The 21,211-nt window shown below is 36.2% G+C and overlaps 1 protein-coding gene and 1 long non-coding RNA gene across 42 annotated transcripts in view; both read left to right on the top strand.

Moving 5' to 3' along the window:
• LOC141391899 (uncharacterized) overlaps positions 1–14,468 on the top strand; it is an 87,655-nt gene extending 73,187 nt beyond the window's left edge. For 13 of the 40 annotated variants that reach the window (XM_073964601.1, XM_073964603.1, XM_073964602.1 and 10 more), the window contains exons 4-9: positions 2,086–2,935; positions 3,244–5,259; positions 6,084–6,877; positions 6,945–8,313; positions 9,163–10,164; positions 11,230–14,468. In XM_073964601.1, the coding sequence (XP_073820702.1) occupies positions 2,213–2,935; positions 3,244–5,259; positions 6,084–6,877; positions 6,945–8,313; positions 9,163–10,164; positions 11,230–12,798 (7,473 nt within the window). In that variant the 5' untranslated portion in view covers positions 2,086–2,212 and the 3' untranslated portion in view covers positions 12,799–14,468. The remainder of the gene's footprint in view (positions 1–2,085; positions 2,936–3,243; positions 5,260–6,083; positions 6,878–6,944; positions 8,314–9,162; positions 10,165–11,229) is intronic. The other 27 variants (XM_073964626.1, XM_073964625.1, XM_073964628.1 and 24 more) reach the window with 5 other exon arrangements.
• Positions 14,469–16,147: 1,679 nt separating this feature from the next.
• Positions 16,148–20,749, top strand: LOC141393432 (uncharacterized). Of its 2 annotated transcripts, XR_012410097.1 has the most exons (3): positions 16,510–16,788; positions 18,909–18,951; positions 19,006–19,559. It is a non-coding gene; the product is annotated as an uncharacterized lncRNA (long non-coding RNA). The 2 variants fall into 2 exon arrangements; XR_012410098.1 differs by lacking the exons at positions 18,909–18,951; positions 19,006–19,559 and adding an exon at positions 20,652–20,749 and having other exon boundaries at positions 16,148–16,788.
• Positions 20,750–21,211: the final 462 nt, after the last annotated feature.

Raw genomic sequence — 21,211 nt, 5'->3', positions numbered from 1 at the left:
CGATATAATTTGGCACACTTATTTCAAGACTAAATTCCATCGCACATTCCAAATTTCATTGAAATCGGACATATATAGCGTGTTTCGTGCATCAAATGCCTTAAATCGGGAGAAGATATATATGGGGGCTATATCTAAATCTGAACCGATTTTTACCAAAATAAATAGCGTTCGTCCGTTGGTCAAAAAAACTATCTTCCCCAATTTTCATGCGAATCGGACAATAAATGCGACCTGTACTTTGTTTACAAAAATACATGGACAGACGGACATGCGTAAATCGACTCAGAAAATGATTCTATGTATATCCCTAAAAGGAACTATGGGTCTATCTCGTTTCCTTTTGCATGTTACAAACTAATGCACAAAGACATAATACCCCTTACCACAAGGTGGTATAGGGTATAAAAACTCTTTTTTCACACCTCGTGGGTTTTCTATTTTTTTCAAACCTGGGGAATTTTTAAAAAAATGTTTTTAAAAATATATCTAAATCATGGATGTTTAATAATATTTTTTTTTCAAATCTCATGAATTTTTTATATATTTTTTAAATTTATATATTTTTTAAATATTTTTTAAAAATCGTGGTTTAAAAATGCATTTTTCAAAACCTCTGGATGTTTTAAATATTATTTTTTTACAACTCGTTGATTTTTTGAAAAAAAAAAAACAATTTAAAAACACTTTGATTACTCAAAAATATTTTTTTTTTCAAAACTGGTGGATTTTCAAATATATTTTTACAAATCGTTGATTCATGAAAACATCTTTTTTCAAAATTCGAGGATTTGAAAATATTTTTTTTTAACTTAGGAACTTTTAAAGTTATTGGAATATTAGGATTTTTATATTTTTTATATATATTTTGAGATTAACACACACACTATCAGTGAGTCCCGGTTTTTTATACAACCAAACATTCATTCCCAATTTCTTATTTCATTCATAATATTCCCAATTATGTATATCTGCATATGTGTGTGTTTTCCTCAAATTACCTTCCAATTTCCTCAAACATAAATACCATTTTTAGAAAATTTTCACCCTCGTATCTGCAAAAAAATCTTTAGAAAATTTGACAAAAAAAAACTTCTTGTTTTCCTTGAAAGGAAAATTTCCTCTTTTAAATGAATATCTTGTCATTCGTCATTGTTAAGCATCTGTTGTCGTCAATGCTATGGTAATTGGAAGATATTCAAAAGCATTGTCTGACGCCTGGACTGGGTGAATGTGTCCCCCGTGTGTGTGTCAGTGTGAGGTTGGGTAAGGTTGGTTGGTGGTTTGGTTGATTTTAGCTTATTTAGGTGGGCTGCTGGGTTACGGCAACGACGACAAATGTCTGAGTATATGTATGTATGTGTGTGTGTTTGAGTTCGCGCGCGTCAAGAGAACAACATTGACCCAGAAAAAAGAAAGCGAGACAAATAAACAAAACCCTCAACTAGCGAATATTAAGTTGAAAATTTGTTTTTAAATGTCACCAACATCCGAAAATACAAACAACAACAACAACAGAAATATGTGGCAACAACATTAACAACAACAGCGGCAGCACTAGTTTTGTAGGAAGGTGGTAGTTGTTTGGACTAATTCTTTCTGTCTATATCCTTCAAAACAGAAAATGGCATGAATTTTGATTAACTGTTTATTAATGAGTTCGGAAAGAAAGGTGTAGAACGGATTTTTAAAGAAACTTAATAGACTTAAAGCTTTCATCTTACAAATAAAGCAACTCTTCTTGAGTGTATAATGTACGTAGTAAACATTTTTAAATACTCGGAGGTGTTGGAACAGGCATACTGTGTTTTCCAGAATAAACATTTTCTATTAGAATATAATTATAGAGAAACCTTGTTCTCGAATTTTAAATATTCACTTTCAAACCAAAATTTACTACCTACCAATTCTTCATCAACAACCAAGTTACCTTTGCCAAAACAACTCAAAGACATTTTTACATTTTCTAAAAGCAACTCAAAGACACAAATTTCGAAAGGCAATTTTGTTAACTAAAATTTAAGAATATTTTTATTTCGTTTATCATTTTACTAATTTCCCCTTTTCTCCTTCCTTTATTTGCAGATCATTTTTATAATTCCCCTTTAAGTGGAAGAAAAACCAAACAAACCAAGGGTCCAATTTAAACCGCACAAAACGTAAAGAAAATCATTTTGAATTTTCTTCATAATTTTTTATGCTTTGACACGCAATGGAATTGCCTTCCATGGTTCAAAGATCTGGCGACACCCTAATTGTACGCAGTGTAGTCAGTGGGAATCAACTATATGCGGACCAACAAAACTCCACAGGACCAGAAGTTTTAAACACAATGAATACCTCAACAACAACAAACAATAATAATGGAAATTCGTCCGGTGCTGGTGTTGGCGGTGGTAATGGTCTACAACAAGTAAATCCTGCCATATCCAGTAACTTGATAATGGAACAAATTGAACGTTTAAAACGTTCCCAAGAAGCGGCCCAACAGTTAATGCAACATCACCAACAACTACAGCAACAACAACAGCAGCAGCAACAGGCCCAACAAAATGCCGCCGCCGCCATGGAACTTAAAGAAGAAGGCTTGCCGCAATGTAAAATCAAGCGTAACTACAGCTGTAGTTACTGCACCTATTTCACACAAAATCCTCGCTATCACCTGACTCACTTACGGGATGTCCATGGTGAGAAGATTGTCATCAATAAATGTAAATTGTGCCTATATGCCTCGCGCCATTATCAGAAGTTGGTAAGGCACATGAAAATGGTCCATGGCTGTACGGAGGGCGTCAGCAGTGGTCATGGTCAGGCTCGTGGCAAACGTGGCATGAATCGTGATCGTAAACGTAAGCTTGACGATAATATGACACAATCACCGGTGGCATCGGGAGCTGTGAAGCTAATGTCTCTGGAAGGTTTCAGTGCGGAACAGGTGAGTGCGATAATTTATTTAATATCGAATTTATTAATGATATAACGATAGAAACATTTTCGTAATAATTTCACCGATTTTTGTCGGTCGCTTTAAAAAATTTTGATACCATCGGGTAAATTCGGCAAATAAACAACCGATATCGTTACTTTATTTGTCTCGCCAAATTTCGTTAATTACAAATTTATGAACAAATACAAATATGTATTTATCGATAGTGTCATCGATTGTTTGCCAGCTCTATCGCACTACTGCCTTGATCCTGAAAGTATGCAACTAATTTTCTCCTTCTCCCCACTTTCTTTCAGCTCCAAGCTGATATGGAACAAAAACTTAATCGTGATTTGGATTTATTCAAACAACAACAGCAGCAGCAACAACAAGAAGAACAACAAAAATCCCAACAACTCAGCATATCGGCAGCCAATGCCTTCTTTGCTGCTGCCTATGAGCAACAGCTGAGGGCACAACGTGATTTGGCCGAAAAAGATGCTGCCCTACGTAAGACAGAGCATTCCAATTACGAAAGACGAGAATCCACATCACCATCTCACAATGAGGTTTCCGATGAAAACTACAATTCACATGCACAACAGCAAAAATCTAACTACGACTACAATCCCTCCTCCTCTTCCTCCCACAATGCCAACAACCACAACAGCCTGCAACAGGATGAACCGAACACAATTCAAATTCCTCCACAAAGGCCGAGCTTTGAGTTAACCCCCTCACCATCGGGCAGCAACTCTTCACCTCCGCCCGCAGGACAAAGCACCAGTGGCAGTACCACCCCTCTCAGTGTTATGCTTCCCTCGGATGAGCCATCCAACAATCGCCTCTTGAAATGCAGCCTCTGTGACTTTACCACCCTGTATCGCAACAATTTGCTCGAGCATGAAATCGAAGATCACTGTGATGCAAAGTTTTATCGCTGTGAGAAATGCTCCTATGTGACGCACATCAAAGCCCGCTTTAGCAAACATGTCAAATATCACTCCATGCCCATGATCAAGTGTGTGACATGTGATTTTCGCACACCCTACAAATGGAATTTGGACAGACACATGAAGAATCATGGTGGGGCGGGACCATTCCGTTGTGCTGCCTGTGATTTTACAGCCGATATCAAACAATCCCTCACCGTGCACGAAATGAATCATCATGTGCCGCCAGTAGGTCATGCAGCCGGCATGACTTTGGCCCGTCGTAGAAATAAAGTAGGAGGCACAGATTTGAGTGAAGATTTCTTTAGTGATTCCGCAGAAATGCTGGAGGATCACTTCAATAACAACAACATGGATGAATACGATGAAATGTTAATGACGGCTGGTCCCGTGGAAGGTGTCTATGAATCGAAACGTTTACGTTTTGAGGAAGACGAACCCACAGATTTATCCCAAAAAGGTGGTTCCTCCGATACCTCATCGGTCCACAATCAAGCTGTATCAACAAAAGCAAAGAAACCCTTACCCAATCTAATACCCATCTCCAAGGATGGGGAAAATATTTTGAATCTCAGTACGGACATGGTATCTGGTGGTGGTCGGTATTTCAATGAACCGCTAGATAAAACGGATACTGCTGTGGGAACAGCTGCCGCCTCGCAATTGTCACCCACCACCACCATAGCTTCCTCTTCAGCGGCCAGCAGTAAAAGTCTTTTGGCTCGCAAATCGGGTTCGTTCTTTGACAAAATCAAATTCTCCACCACGGCAAATGAGAATCTTATTTGCCCTTGTGGTCACATGGCCAAATGCCTATCCGAATCGATAATACATCGAAAATCCTGTACTTATGGCCACGATGACATAGATTTGGATGATGAAGACCATGATGAGGACGGGGAAGAGGGCCGTCTGGAAATCGATTTCAATGAAGATGATGAATGCGACAAGCAATCACAATCTGCCCTTAATCTCAGTGTAACCGGTTCAACCCGTTGCCAACATTGTCGTCATCGTTGCAAGTCGTCGGCGGATCTTTTAAATCATTTGAAAATTTGTTCAGAGGCCAATAGTCGCTGTGGTGATTCATTATCGGGAGAGAGTAGTGTTGGAGGTGGCCGTTTAATGATGAGCGATGGAAATGGCATGGGAGATCATCTCCAGCAGCAACATCATCCAATGGAAAATCGTGTTTTCGTTTGGAACAAATTACCTCGCAATCAAGGTTCAGAGGGTTCACAAAGCTATGATGGGAATCGTGCTATGCATCCGAATGCCAGCAATAACGGTGGCCATTCTGGTGCAGGAAGTGGTATCCTAAGTGCCAACAATGATGAAAACAGTTATTATGGTGTTGAAACAGCACCGGGATATGGGGAGGTAAGTTTAAATCGATGATGGACCATATAATAATTTTATTATGAAATAAATTAAAAATAATATTGTAGATCAGTGAATTGAAAATTTCAAAACTTATCAAAATTTTGAATAAATGAAAAAAAGCAAAAATAAATTAAAAAATAAAACCAAAAACCCCCACTTCTCCCAACAAATCCAATTACTTATATCCGACTTCTTGGGGACTAAGGTTTTTCCCACCACGTTTGATCAAATTCTGTTAGAATGTCAGGTGAGATTTTTTTCTCTCAAATTATCTCCCTTAGATAGGCTTTTTGTCATCACCTTAGAATTCTGATTCAGAATTTTGCACGAATTTCGTTCAAAGTTTAGATAGGTCGTATATCGCCAAAAGCATCAGATATCGGTTTAAAATCGAAAGTTTTGGACGATTTTCCGACCGCATTCTCTCCGAACTCCAAACGAACCGAACAAATGTTTTATATCCGCCTTCTTGAGGACTCAGGGTTTTTCTCACCACGTTTGATCAAATTCTGTTTTAATATCTGGTGAAACATTTTTCTCTCAAAATATCTCCCTTAGATAGGCTTTTTGTCATCACCTTAGAATTCTGATTCAGAATTTTGCACGAATTTCCTTCAAATTTCTGATAGGTCTGTATATCGTCGAAAGCATCAGACTTCGCTATGAAATCGAAAGTTTCTGACAATTTTCAGACCGAATTCTTTCCGGCATCTCACAATTTGATTTCTTTCTTTTTCGAAATTCCCATAAAAAAGATTTCGCTTATATATTCCGAATTTCCCACTGTGCCAAATGAAATTTGAAACTTTCACTATTTCCAGGTAACTAAAAAGATGACACCCGAAGAAGAGGCAGCCAATTCATCGCTGAAAAAGGTCTACAAATGTCCGCATTGTTCGTTCTGGGCCTCAACTGCATCCCGCTTTCATGTTCACATTGTGGGCCATTTGAATAAGAAGCCCTTCGAGTGTTCCCTCTGTTCATATCGTTCCAATTGGCGTTGGGACATAACCAAACATATACGCCTAAAGACCATACGCGATCCCAGCCATAAAAATGCCCGTGTCTTGATGAATGATGAGACAGGGCGGCGTAATTACACAAAATACAACAAATACATTACACTAATGAAGGTCACCGAGGAAGATGGTGATCCGAAACTAATGAAATCTGGAGAAATGACACCAAATCAAGTGGCCTCCTTGGCTTTTATTAATGATTACAATCAAAAACAACAACAGCAGGGTTCGGTGGCTTCTTCAGGCTCTACATCTTTGAATAATATTTTGAATGGGGTGAGGGAAGATATAACACTTGAACCAATACCGCCTAAAAACTCTGCTAATGATGACAATATGGCAGATAACTTTATACGTTTGCCCCTATTGGCTTCCATGATGAATGCTGCCATGGCCCAACAACAACACCAGAAAGGTCAAATGGCAAACAATGATCATGAAAATGCCACCTTGATAACACCCTCAGTTACCATATCGGCAGTAAAGAAGAGTCAACAGCCTTCAGCGGCTACCTTCAAGCCAAGTGATGAAATCATCTTGGAAGTGAGACCGGATAGCAATGAGAAGAACTACAAGTGTCGTAAATGTAATTTTAGGTCAGTAAATTTTTTGAATCTAATCGTCTCCAAATCTGATTAAATCTAATTTTTTTCTCCCTTTTAGACACGTGAATCGTGATGCTGTTTTGGCCCATGTCAAGGTCCACTTCCCAGATCCAAATGCTCTAATTGTAACAGCCACTGCTACAACATCACCCAACAAGTCCAGCCAATTGTCGGCCACAGGACCCCTGCAAGTATCGGTGAATTCCAATTTGTACATGAACAAGGTACTGGCTGCCATGTGTCTAACACAACAACAGCCAACAAACAATGCCCAGGCCCAATTATCCAACCTTGTAGCTGCTGGGCTATTGGACCAATCGGCACTGGCACTGGCTTTGGCTGGCAAGAATCCCCTGAAAACATCACAACTAAATGCTGCTGCCGCTAATATCATTGAGCACGGTGAGCAGAAAGCGATTCTAAATGACCAGGCAAGTGCCGAAAACACTATGACGTCGCCGTCGAATCAATTAACACTAGTTAAGGCGCTTCAACACAATTCACAATCACAACAACAACAGTTACAAGCGACGTCGTCATCAAATTGTGGTTATGGGTCTGCAACGACGGCAAAAAGCCTCTCATCATCATCTTCATTGCAAAATCTATTAACATCACCTAGAGGCGGAAGGCAGACTAGTAATACAGCCGCCACCGTCGTCACCATGGTGGATGGTGGTTTAAATGACAATACAATGGTTATGGGTTCTTCATCTAAACAAACAACAACTACTACAGCAACAACACCACTCACAAATAAGCCTGGAATAATGGCTGCATCTGCGACAACAACAACTCCACCTCCTCCTCCAACACCACAAGCAATTGTAACTACTACTAGTACTCCTATATCTTCTCCATGTACTTTCAATCTAACACAAACTCCAACACCGTCGCCGGCACCACCAGCAGCACCATCCTCTGGCAATAAACATTTTGGTGATGGTCATAACTATCCGGAGATTCTTTTGTCTGGTGGCGGTGACATGTTGGCCTCCTCCAATGGTGTTGGTCTGCAAGATCTAATGATGGTGGTTATGGGTGCTTCATCTGATCATTTACAAAATGTTGGAATTAAAACATCATTATCATCCATGTCGTCCAATCAGAATCAAACAACAAATCAAAATCAAAATTCTCCTTCTCAAAATCATACCTCCTCCTCCTCCTCATTCTCCCCCAGTAATAACAGTAATAGTAATAACAATAATGCTAGTAATAATTCTATGGGTCATATTTCCTCTGGTAATGGTTCAAATAATTCTAACAATAACAACAACAACAACAATAATAGTGGTAATGGTGGTAACGGTAACAACAACAATAATCTATTAACGCACGATACAACATCAGGCGATAGACGTGATCCATCGCCATATCGTTGTGGTCATTGTCATCAAGTATCGAATTGGAAGCATGTCATACAGGTATATTTCTAGAAACAAAAGTTACCTCCCATATTTCCCCCATTTTTCTAAATTATTGTGTGAATGTATGTACGTGTGTGGGTGTGTGAGAGATGTATGCGTTTGGCAATTGTTGTGTGATTTAATTTTTGTTTTTATGAAAATCACACTTGCAATTTGAAAAGAGGGAAATTAAACTTCAGCAAAATTTTCAAAATCCATATTAAATACAATATTATAGTACGTTTACATATAACCGGAATTAAAAAACTCTAATGTTAATGGTGTTTTAAAATCTAAATCTGATTAGATATATTCCTAGATAGCTCCCTTTATCTACGAAAGGATATCTAGAGATAATAGTGAATGAATTTAGTAAATCCAGTAAATACATAGGATATACGTCAAGTAAATCATCCTAAAGGAGGCCAACCCGGTAATAAGTCTAATCTAAACAGGAGCTTAAAATATTTTGCTAAAAAAAATAAATTCCTTTATATAAGAATTTTATTTTTAACAGCTATTATATAAATTAAAGCAAGGTAACATGTTTAATAATATTTTCTTCATATTTAAAAACATTTTGGAGTATAATTTTGAAAATATAAACCATTTTTTTCACTCATAACTTTATGATTAAATATTTGGGGAACAACAACAACATTTTTGGTGTTTGGTAGATTATAATGTGCAGTAATTTTTAAGCCATCTTCTGTTTTATTTGTATTATATTTTGTTCTATTTGTATGTACGTATGTATGTGTGTTTCATAATGGTGTTGGTGTGGTGATTGTATTCAAAAAAATGTATTTTTAATTATTATTATTTTATAATTTTTAATTTAAATTTTTCTCTCTTTAAACCTTACAGCGACACTGTCGTTTGAAACATGCTGGCGTAATAAACATCGAAACCCTTGATCGTGCAGCCACCGGAGATCGTCATATGGCTCCAGTTTACAAACCTTTGGTAAATGGAGCCGGTATAAATGAACCACAACAACCACCAAGCAATAGTAATCTTAGCAATGGCCAATATAGTTTAACCCTAAAGGCTTTACAGCAACAAACCAACAACAATAATAACAACAGTAACAACCCGAACAACAGCAATAATGTACTTATGGAGGGTAATAGCAAATTGGGGGCTATAAACACTTTGCCAAAATCAGAAACTCCACAATCCCTACTGAATTCTAACTTCCCATTATTAACTGGCTCCTCGGCAGCATCACAAGATCTACAAGCTGCTGCTGTGGCTTACTTGGCAGCAGCCTATAAGGCAGCCGCCTCACAAAATGGCAACAACAATGCCACTTTGGCCAATATAACCAATATGGCAGAGGAGTTATTGTTACAACAACAATTGCAAAAGAATGATCAAATTGAAATCACACGAGTCTCCTCATCCTCCTCCAATGCAGTTAATCAACAACATTTGGGTCTATTAAATGGTCAAAATTCCAATTTGGCCCAGCTTTTGGAATCAAATAACAACAACAACATGAACACATCAATGAATAGCAGTATTCCAACACCAAATAGCGGCGGCGGCGGCAGCAGTAACAACAACAAATCTAAACAACAAAAATGCCCCCTCTGCACTTATATTTGTGATAGTAAATCTCAGATGAATTATCACATCTCACTGCATAAACCCACCCAATATGAGTGTCATTTGTGTACCTTTGTGTGTGCCAAGAAGCAGCATTTGAGTTCCCACATGCGTAGTGTCCATCAAATGTTGCCCCAGCAACAACAACAGCAGCAGCAACAACAACAGGCCGCGGCATTTGCGGCATCCTCAGCAGCAGCTTTGAATATGGATTTCAGTCTAGCTCTGAAAATGGCAGCAGCTGCTAAAAATCAACAGGTAAGCAGCGTGTGTATACAATTCCTAAGCGTTAAGTAGCTGACTGATCATAAACTGTCAGACAAAAAGCGTCGTAGGTCCCGGTCCACACTAGCGTGAATTTCATTAAAAAATTTCATGAAATTAGGCGTTCTTAAATCGAATTCCTCACTGCAGTCGATCTAGAGACGCATAATTTCATGACATTTTTTCAATGAAATCACTCTAGTGTGGACCGGGACTAGAGGGTTATGAAAAGTGCAAAAACGTTCATTAGATTGGTACTAGCTGTGTAACGCCATCTATATTTCAAATTGAATATTGTTATTTGGGGTTATCCATGGACTCACACAATTAAATCAACCTAAAGCATGCAACAAAGAATAGACTGCCGATACCTGCCCTAAAGTATGGAATCAGGAAACCAATCGGCCCGAAATCGGTACGAATTTCAGATGCTACGTCCGATTTAGAATCCAACATTGTAAAGAATTCGTAACAAAAGATGTATAGAGTGGTTGACATGATTACTGAATAAAATCGAAGAGAAATCAGATATATTTCGTTCCGAATTAGTATCAAATCGAAGAAAGCACTCGGGTGTTCGTAGGGGAATTTATTTTTGACATTTCGCTCCGAATTCGAAACGAAATCTGAACAAAAGTGGTGATTATCGATTACGAAAATCTAATAGAAATCGCAAGATGCTGCGAAATTGCTTAGACTTGTAGGACATCCAGCATTTGGTTGGCTCGGAAAAAAATCTAGAACAGGTAGGGAACTATTATTGGATAAGTGTACGCCCAGCCAACATTCCGAAATCGGTAAGAATTTCGGATGGTATTTCCGATGTGGAATCCGAAATCGTAATGGAAGTTGTATGGTGTGGTGGACGTCATTTCGAAACGAAACGTAGGCTTCCAGTGATAGCGGGATATAGAAGAAGAGTAACTAGTGGACAGATCTGTGACACACGTCAGCAAGCGATTTTATTGACACAACACTGATTTTGTTTTTCTTTCATTCTCAATTATTTTCACTAAAAGAATTCGATCTTAATCCCCTTCTCTCATTCTCTTTTTCCAGGACTCTCCATTGGCCATTGATTTGTCGGGTATTAAACACAATATTGCCAGCCTAAGCTCACCGGCCCAACGTTCTTCAGGTGGTGCCGGCACGAACACGATTGGCAACACCGCTTCATCTTCGAATCAACATCTACCACCAGAATATCAATATCGTTTAATCTACTACTGTAACAAATGTCCTGCACGTTTTGCCCAGAAACACAACGATCCGCTAACAGCTAAAAATGATCTAGATGATCATTTGAGACAACATGAACCACCACTCACCAACACCACCGATGATTTGCGTAAATATCAATGTGAATATTGTGATTATCGGGCGGCTCATGAAACCCTCATACAAGCTCATCGCTATGTCCACACGAGTCAATATCAGGAGAAATGCAATGAATTGTATAAAAATTGTAAAGATGATACCGTGTATCGGGCTCCCAAATTAATGCACATAACAGCTACCCGCAAACAACAGCATCAGCATGAAACCATTTGGGTTGTGGATCAGGATCTAAATGAGGGTCACCACCACCTGCTTAAGATGAGTGGACAAAACTCCAGCATTACATCAAGTTCGCCACAAAGTGGTTTTGAGGGGGGCAATTCTTTGCTCAAGAAACAATTGGAATCTAAGCAAACTTCCACGGCTCCGAATAAGGATGCAGAAGATTCCAATGCTGCTGATGCGTGCATTTCACCGGTTAATAGTGAGACAGAACATAACGCTTCTGAAAATGTAGGAGGCGAAAATCATTCTCCATCCCCTGCCACCAACGACACTGTTGAGAAATGTCAATATTGTCCCTTTGAAAGTTCATTGGCCGCCGAGTTTAAAACTCACATCCAACAACATATTTGTGTTTCGCAACAACGTTTGGCCTATACCTGTGACCACTGTGATTACACGGCCGAGGACCAAGATCACATTGATGAGCATACAAAAATCCACTTCAATAGCATGGAAAAGCTTAAAGATGTGGCATTCTTTACCAGCTATGATAAATTGGAATTGAGTATGGAACAACCGTTGGCTGAGGAGCAGAGTAATGATGAAGCAGCAACATCGCCAGAAGATGAGAATAATGAAATGGACATAACTATAAAAAAGGAGGTACAATCAAATAATAACAATGATGAAGATCGTATTAATGAGAATTTGAAACAATCTTCTAACACCACCACCACCACCCCAACTAATCCAAATGAGGCAAATTCTTCTTCATCAACGAAACAAGATGAAAATAAATCCCAAAAATGTGCTAAAATTATTTTGTATAAAAGTGATGGTTGTTTGAGTATTAAAAAGGAAAATAACAACAACAACGAAACAGAACAACATCAGCAGCAACAGCATCATCAACAACTTAATACTTCTTCCAATAACCAAAACATAAGTGATCGTTTGAGAAGACGCATTAGTCGCCAAAGTGGAAATGTAGTTCCCAGCACTTCCACCAATAACAGTAACAGCAACAACTCAACTTCTGATGACCAACAACAGTCGCCAACTACTGCAAGCCATAAAACTATATTAGTTAATGCCAAAACTGGTCAAGTTATCAGCAGGAATTAAATTCGTATATACAAACAAAAAATAAATATGTATAATAAGAAATGTTCGTGAATACAGTACGGGCTTGATTTGTGAGGTTATACAATTTTAATATTTGAGACCAATTTTTTTAAATTTCCCTTAAAAAATCACTGTGAAAAGTATTTCTTTCGAAGAAATATTGCAATATGTATAAAACATTTTAAGTTTTAAAAATCAATATAATTTATGTTTTTTTTCTTCTTAAGTTGTATTATTAATAATTATTAAAAAATATTCCCCTTAGATGGAAATTTGAGGTATAGTAAATTTTCAGAAAATCATTTTTAAGAATTTTCGGAAATTTTTGTTTTTAGTAGAAGTAAATACTTTCAATACAAGAGTTCAATAATTTCTATCATAAACATGTTTGATTTCCTTAATTTTAATTTTAATTAATTAATTTTTGCCAAATTTTCCATCATGTATATTCTAATATTCCCTTGAAACTGGCATTTTCCTTTTGATTTAAACTGTATTTTTACATAACAAATTAAGCTCGTACTGTAAATAGACAACATGTTTTTTTATAAAATGCAAAAAATGCTATTGATAAATTTTAATTCTAGAATATAGTTTTAATTATGTTTTTCCGTTGTTTTTATTTCTTTAAAAAAAAACACCCTTTTAATTAAATATAGATTATTTTGTTTTAATTGTTAATTATTTGTTTTGTTACTAACTTTTAAATCGTATACATATTATTAGTTATTCTAGTTTGTTTTACTTAAAATTAAGTTTTGTTTTAATTAAAATAAACAAATCACATTTCCATAAACAAAATATAAATCAAAAATAATTAATAAGGGCAGCAAAATTATTAAACATTTTTTATTTAATTAAGAAATAAATGAATACAAAAATTTAATAAAACAAAAATCAATACTGTGATGTTCAAATAAAATTATTAAATATATACAAAATATATTGTTGGAAATTTATTAATTATACGGATAACAAAAAATCATGCTGGACCCTTTTACAAAAAAATAATTAACAAAATATGAAAAACGAATCAGGATTATGAAACCATATATTGTTTACAACATATACCTTTTATTGATTATTATTGTTATGTTCCACACACCGGGTTTTTATTAATAAAAAATAATTTTATTTTGTTAAGTTTATGGTTATTAATTTTATTATTATTCCCCCCCACCCACAATTATTTTTAGATTCATAACCTCCACCTTCAATTTTTCTTCTTTATATCCTTAAAAACTAATTTTTAAGCAATCTTGTTTCTATTATTTATAGTTTTGTTTTTAATTTGTATTTTTTTTTTGGTAAACACATATACATACAGAATAAAATGAGTAGCATTATAGTCATTTATCTTATACATATATAAAAAAGAAAATGAAAACCATTATTAATAATAAAAATGTGTATTTACATTTAAAAAAACAAATTTAGATTTTAGTTTATATTATAAAAAATACAAATACCTAACTATATACAAAAGAAACAAACACACACACATGCATACCTTATTATCTAATCTTATTTGTAGCATATAGTTTAATTTAACAAATTAAAAGAAAAAATAAGAATACAAAAAATAATAAGCATATTTTTACACAATTGCACACAATTTACAAGTTAAAGTTTGGTTCTATATTAAACATTTTTTGGATTTTTTAAGAATATTTCTGTTTGTTTTTATTGAAATTGTTTTTTGGTTGGGAACTTTGAACGTCTAAACAGCGACATAAGGTAGATGCATTATGGGTACTTTACACGATATGTATTTTACATATGTGTTGTCACTTTTTATATACAAAATGTATACGCAAAGTAATCACACATATGTAAAATAACATATCGTGTAAAGTACCCAGTAGCAATTTGTTCGTAAGTAAAAAGTACTTGCAAGTTCTTGCAAGTACATGCAACAACTTCTCATTTCTCGTTTACTGAGTAAGTTTGTTATCGATCATCAATTTGTAAAAGTTTGTTGTGTTACCCCCTTCACACCGTGACCGCCCTGGCTACTCTGGTATGGGTCGTGGTTTCTCAACCCTATGTCACCTGAGGGCACAACAAGTAAATTCAACGGATACATACAGGGACTAATAACACTGACAATGGGATTAAGCAACCAACACTTGATTCGGGGACTCCGGGATACCGGTCCCCTTCATTACCCTCCCATCCGTACGCTCCTGGGTCACCAGGAACCCCATTTGAAACACCACCAACAATTATAACCTTTTACATTCCCAACATACTCCCCCTTATCCTTCTTCCCCTTTCCTCCAAATAATCTTAGCACAACATATTCAATCAATTACTTAACATTTATTACATATTATAAAAAAAACATAATTAAAATTATAAAAAAAAAACTAATTAATATTTTAAATTTTTTTTCTCTTCTCTTTTCAGCTTCTTTAAAATTATTCCTTAAATACAATAAAAAAAATTTAACTTATAAAAAAAAAGTAATAAATATAATAAAAAAACTATTAAATTAACCTTTGTTACGTTTTACTTAAAGTGGAAAACAAAAAAAAAATTAGAAAAAATTATCAAAAGTGAAAATACTATTAGGATCTAGCCTCAGGGTATTATCTTTGGTACAACTATTGTCCTTAAAGATCAGAAACCCCTACCTAGATTGAGCTCTTTCTAGCAGGAATCCCTACCGGACTAATACCTTGGTCGTTTGCTTAGGATAGACCCCTAACAATGAAAAAAATACATATTTAAATAAAGAACTAAAAAAACTTATTACTAAAAACTAGCTACAACACACAGACAAACACAAAATTCAATTTCTGGACAGCTCCTTAGCTTATGCTACAACTTAGCTTGATGTTTGATCTGTTTCCACACGAGTTCCACAGAGTTGGATGTCAAGTGGGAATTGGATGGCGATTTGAGTCTTCACTAACGAAGTCCCACAAAAATTCCACAACTACTGTACAGGCTGATCCGGTGTCGGTGGCTAAATGGCAAATGCGCCTTACGTAAATATTACGACACGTCGCCGACCACTTTTGCAAAACACCACGTACGATTTTCAAAATAGCCAAGTTAATTGGAAATCAAAGAGCACTATAATAAAGAAAACCATTAGTACCACTTTTTTGTTAAAACACACACACGCACAAACTTACATTCGACTGCTATTGTACCAAACTTCAGCAAAAAGAATTTTTGAATTTCATCAGTTTTTTATTAAAACTTATTTATCGGCAATTATCGTTCAAGGAGACAAAGGAATTAACTTAATTTTTATCACTTATATCCTTTCTTTTATAATCCGAAAAAAAAACTTCGGTTATAAATTTTCAAATTATAAAGTCTGAACTTTGAGCTTTATTTTACTTAAAAGAAATACACTGTATGTGAGACACTCTTCATCGCTGAAACACTTTTAATCATTCTAATACCATTAACATCAGAAATAAACGTCATGGCTCTCATAATATGTTCATCCACCAATCATTTCATTAGCCTGCAGTTGTTCTCCGGTACCTTTAAACTTGTCTCTCTACTACCAACAAAATATCCATGCTTGAACAACGGTCAGGTTCATTGTACGCCTGGCCTTGAAAAACATTCATTTTACGCTCCTTTAACGAGCGTAAAACTCTCTTACGGTGCACTCTTAAATACAACCCTGAACATACGATTACACTTTTCCAGCCCTGCCTTGTCAACCAAACGAGTTCCACAAAACAGCTGATCTCATACCTCCACTTGGCACTGGAGGTATCAACACGTTTTGTATTTTCTCCCGAAAACAAAAAAAAAAGAACAAACAATTCAACAAAATCTAAAGAAATACAAGCTTTTCCTATGGAGAAAACTAAAAAATAAACTATAATTGGTACGGGCAATGAATAAAACCGGCCACTCACTCAAAAGCCGGGCCATGTACATAAATAGCCTGTCCACCAAAAAGGTTGACCATCAAGCCAACGGAAAGGCCAACTACCCCGAATAAAGCTTGGATTGGAGGTAAAATCAAGTGGGACAGCCCATAACAATTTCTTGTCCAATAATATGTCCTACCGTGAATCCCCCCCACAAAACTCTACCTATCAAATGAACTTGTCATATGATATCGTGGGGCTATCATACATACTTTGTATGCTGCCAAACATATTGGCCGGTAACAATGCCAACGAATGTTCATCCTAGAAACTGAAATTAAAGTCCTGAGTGACAGATGCATGCCAAATGTATCTGGTTTTTGCGCAAGAAATTCCATCGCGTCTGTAAAAGACCCACATTCCATGCACCCGACCACCAAATCTGATTATCTTTTCCGTTGTGATGTCATCCGGTCCACACCACGACGTAGGTGTGTATTACAAAATATCTCTAGTTAATAGGTGATATCATATCGAAACGTTGGCTACAGACCAACATTAATCTGTCGACGAGCTAAGTCGACCTGGCCGTCCGTCCGTCAATCCAAAACTTGTAATCACGCCACCGGTCGCTATTGCCATAGTATTATCACGAAGTTCCTGGTGAAGATGTGGTTCCCCTAGTGGATGAAACATATTGAATTCGGTGATAGCCGGACACTAGGTCGTAATGGGCCGGTTAGTTTTGTTCTTATGTGCTGATTTTATATGTTGTCATAAAATGTACCACCTACTAATCAAGACGACTAGCCGAGCCTTAAATCAGTACCATGTAGGTTGCTGATGGTGGTCAACTCAGAACCAAAGTGCGCAAGAAGCCTACTATCTCCTTGCTGTACTTTCCTTGCTCATCCCCTAGGCTATTATAGGGCTGACTCTCGAAACGTCATTTGCTTTGCAACTGTCTCAGACATCCCATTCCATATCACAATGATACCACATTAATACCCAGTACGTCATCCCAAATCATTGCTGTTGCGCATTTGCAACGCAGAATAGGCTTGATATATGCATCAGGAAGACTTTATAACGGTGTACATTCTAATAACTGAGACGCAGCCTATAATTGCACTCCATTAACAGCAATGAAACATTAACCAGTAGGCTTTAATCCTTGTGCAACCTTATACTTATTAACCATAGCCCTTCATCTTTAATTTAATACGGATTGTGGCAAAATTACTGGCCCAGTTCCTAACGCCTTCTAGCATCTATAGTTTGGTAGTGACTCATGTGCCTTTATGTAATGTTTTCATTTCCCTTAGTTTGATCGAACTAGAGGTTGGAGCCTAAACGTTGTTCCACGTCAGGTTGATTCCTAGGCGAAGTGACGACAGGTTGCACATATTTGAACCCGCCCCGAATATAACCAACACATACTTGTCCATAAAGGTGAGGGTTATTAAACTCTACCACCACTCCTTAACTGGCCACTCGTAGGCCGAAACGTTTAATTTCCCATTGCGGCGACTTGGTAACGGAACTACACAGGTGACTATGCCTACGTAATTCCGATTCCGACACCGTCCTATCTAGCGATGGGTCGCATCCCTCAACAAGTTTGTACAAATTTTTACAAACTTTTGGGTTATCGAACAGACCTAATGTCAAAAGGTTTTACAAAAATAAAGGTCTCGACACATAAGAAGCATGGCATTCTTACTTAAGTCAAATCTGGTAAATGACTAAATACCAAGTTCGACCTAATTCAAATGTGATTCTGGGGCCTAATTATGTGAGTCGATATCGAGTTTTTTCGAACAGAGTTCCCATAGTTGGTATGATAACATTCGGTATCGAGTAAAATTATCGAGTTATCGATCAATTTTCTGCGAGACATTTCTCGTTGCTACATTACCAATCGTAAACAAGCAAAAGGAAAGTAAATGCAAGAAAAGTAATGTGCAAATTGAATCTTGCTTTCGTTTATGCAAAAAACAGATAAATTAGTTAATAAATGTGAAGATTTCTGAACAAAGTAAGTCCCAATTTACATTAGGCGAGTTTACTTGCGGCAATTGTCAGTTTGACGGAGAGAGAGGTGAGGTATATGGTAACCCTTTGCCTCTCAAGACCCTCTCTCATCCACAAACTGACAATTGCCGCAAGTAAACTCGCCTAATGTAAATTGGGACTAAGAATAAAAAATTGTGTTGAGAAATAATAGCAAAACTGAAACAAAAATAATTTTCGTATTCAATTTAGGAAAATTTGTGTTTGCAGTCGTTTAAGGAAATAAGAGGAACATGTAAGTATTTCTGCGAAAAACAATGAAAACAAAATTGAAGTTGTTATTTTTTAGGACTACAAAAGTAAACAGAATAAATTTTAAACAAAAAGCGATTATGGCAGAATTCATGTCCCAACACCCATCTTTGGCCAAAGGAAAATTTAGTTGTCCAGAAGCTCGGGCATATTCAAATCGTTTATGGGAGCAACTTGCATCTAAATTAAATGCCGCGGGGCCCCCAATTAAGAATACAATATTGTTTAACATGTTTAACAATTTTTGATGTAACACTCTGACACAGACCTAAAAGGAAATCATTCCCTACAGTATATTGGAAACCGCCACTTCCGCTGCCAACTGCAAAATTGGGGGGACAGATTTTGAACTTTGGCACGAATATTCCAAACAAGAAAGTACATAACGGAAAGCCTCTTTTGTCAGCCTGAATCTTTGTAGAAATCTGCGAAGAATTATAATATACATTTTAAATTGATAAATTTATGATTTATACTTTAAAACACGCAGCTTACGGTAAAGATGAAGGTTCACTGTGTGAACGAATTTGTTTACGAATTAAATTAATGTTGTCATCTTCTTCGTCAGAAGAAGATAACAAGAATAACACAGATGGATCCATTTCATTATTATATGTTCATTTCTTATAAAAATTGCGCCAATGTTTCTAATAATTCTGCCAAAACAACCGTACGTTTATTAAGGTAGATGCATTAGCAATATGTCACAACAATTTAAAAAAGGATTTCCAAACATTAATAATGTTCTTATTTTCTTACCACAACTTTATTCCGAAATTATTATTCAAAGTATTTTTCAAAAAATTTCACAAAAATTTAAATTTTTTCATTCATAATAATGCTTTTTTTCGTTTTTGTTTTAAAATAAATACTTTTTCGGCATCTACCTATAATTATGTTAATTAAAGAAAATATAGGCTTTCACAGTTCGATTACCGGTTTTCACAGTTCGATTACCGGTTACGATCGAAAAAATCGATAACAATGCTTAAACGTTTTCGATCGAGACTTGTAATGCCGTTTCTTTATCGTGTCGAAAACAAATTCACGAGTAATTTCTCGATCGAATCGACTCACATAATTAGGCCCCTGAATTCTTTTTATTAGGTCGAACTTGGTCTTTAGTCTTTTATCAGATATAGGTCTGTCTGGTTACCCTAAAGGTAGAAACACAATGGAATACTCCGCTTTTTCACGCTCAGTTTCATGTAAAAGAATAAAGGCCAAGTACTACCTAATTCAAATGAATTATGTTGTGTTACCCCCTTCACACCGTGACCGCCCTGGCTACTCTGGTATGGGTCGTGGTTTCTCAACCCTATGTCACCTGAGGGCACAACAAGTAAATTCAACGGATACATACAGGGACTAATAACACTGACAATGGGATTAAGCAACCAACACTTGATTCGGGGACTCCGGGATACCGGTCCCCTTCATTACCCTCCCATCCGTACGCTCCTGGGTCACCAGGAACCCCATTTGAAACACCACCAACAATTATAACCTTTTACATTCCCAACATACTCCCCCTTATCCTTCTTCCCCTTTCCTCCAAATAATCTTAGCACAACATATTCAATCAATTACTTAACATTTATTACATATTATAAAAAACACATAATTAAAATTATAAAAAAAAACTAATCAATATTTTAAATCTTTCTTCTCTTCTCTTTTCAGATTTTATAAAATTCTTCTTTAAATAAAACAACAATAAAAAATTTATCTTGGAAACAAAAAAACTAATAAATATAATTAAAAAAAACTAATAAATTAAACTTTTTTAATGTTTTACTTAAAAATGGAAAACAAAAAAAAATTAGAAAAAATTATCAAAAGTGAAAATACTACTAGGATCTAGCCTCAGGGTATTATCTTTGGTACAACTATTGTCCTTAAAGATCAGAAACCCCTACCTAGATTGAGCTCTTTCTAGCAGGAATCCCTACCGGACTAATACCTTGGTCGTTTGCTTAGGATAGACCCCTAACAATTAAAAAAAATATATATTTAAATAAAGAACTAAAAAAAACTTATTACTAAAAACTAGCTACAACACACAGACAAACACAAAATTCAATTTCTGGACAGCTCCTTAGCTTATGCTACAACTTAGCTTGATGTTTGCTCTGTTTCCACACGAGTTCCACAGAGTTGGATGTCAAGTGGGAATTGGATGGCGATTTGAGTCTTCACTAACGAAGTCCCACAAAAATTCCACAACTACTGTACAGGCTGAT

The sequence above is a fragment of the Musca autumnalis genome, unplaced genomic scaffold, assembly GCF_047663935.1.
Source record: "Musca autumnalis isolate F117 unplaced genomic scaffold, ASM4766393v1 scaffold_2, whole genome shotgun sequence".
Classification (NCBI taxonomy): Eukaryota; Metazoa; Arthropoda; class Insecta; order Diptera; family Muscidae; genus Musca; species Musca autumnalis.
The sequence above is the reverse complement of the archived record's forward strand: the minus strand, read 5'-3'. Positions and strand labels throughout refer to the sequence as shown.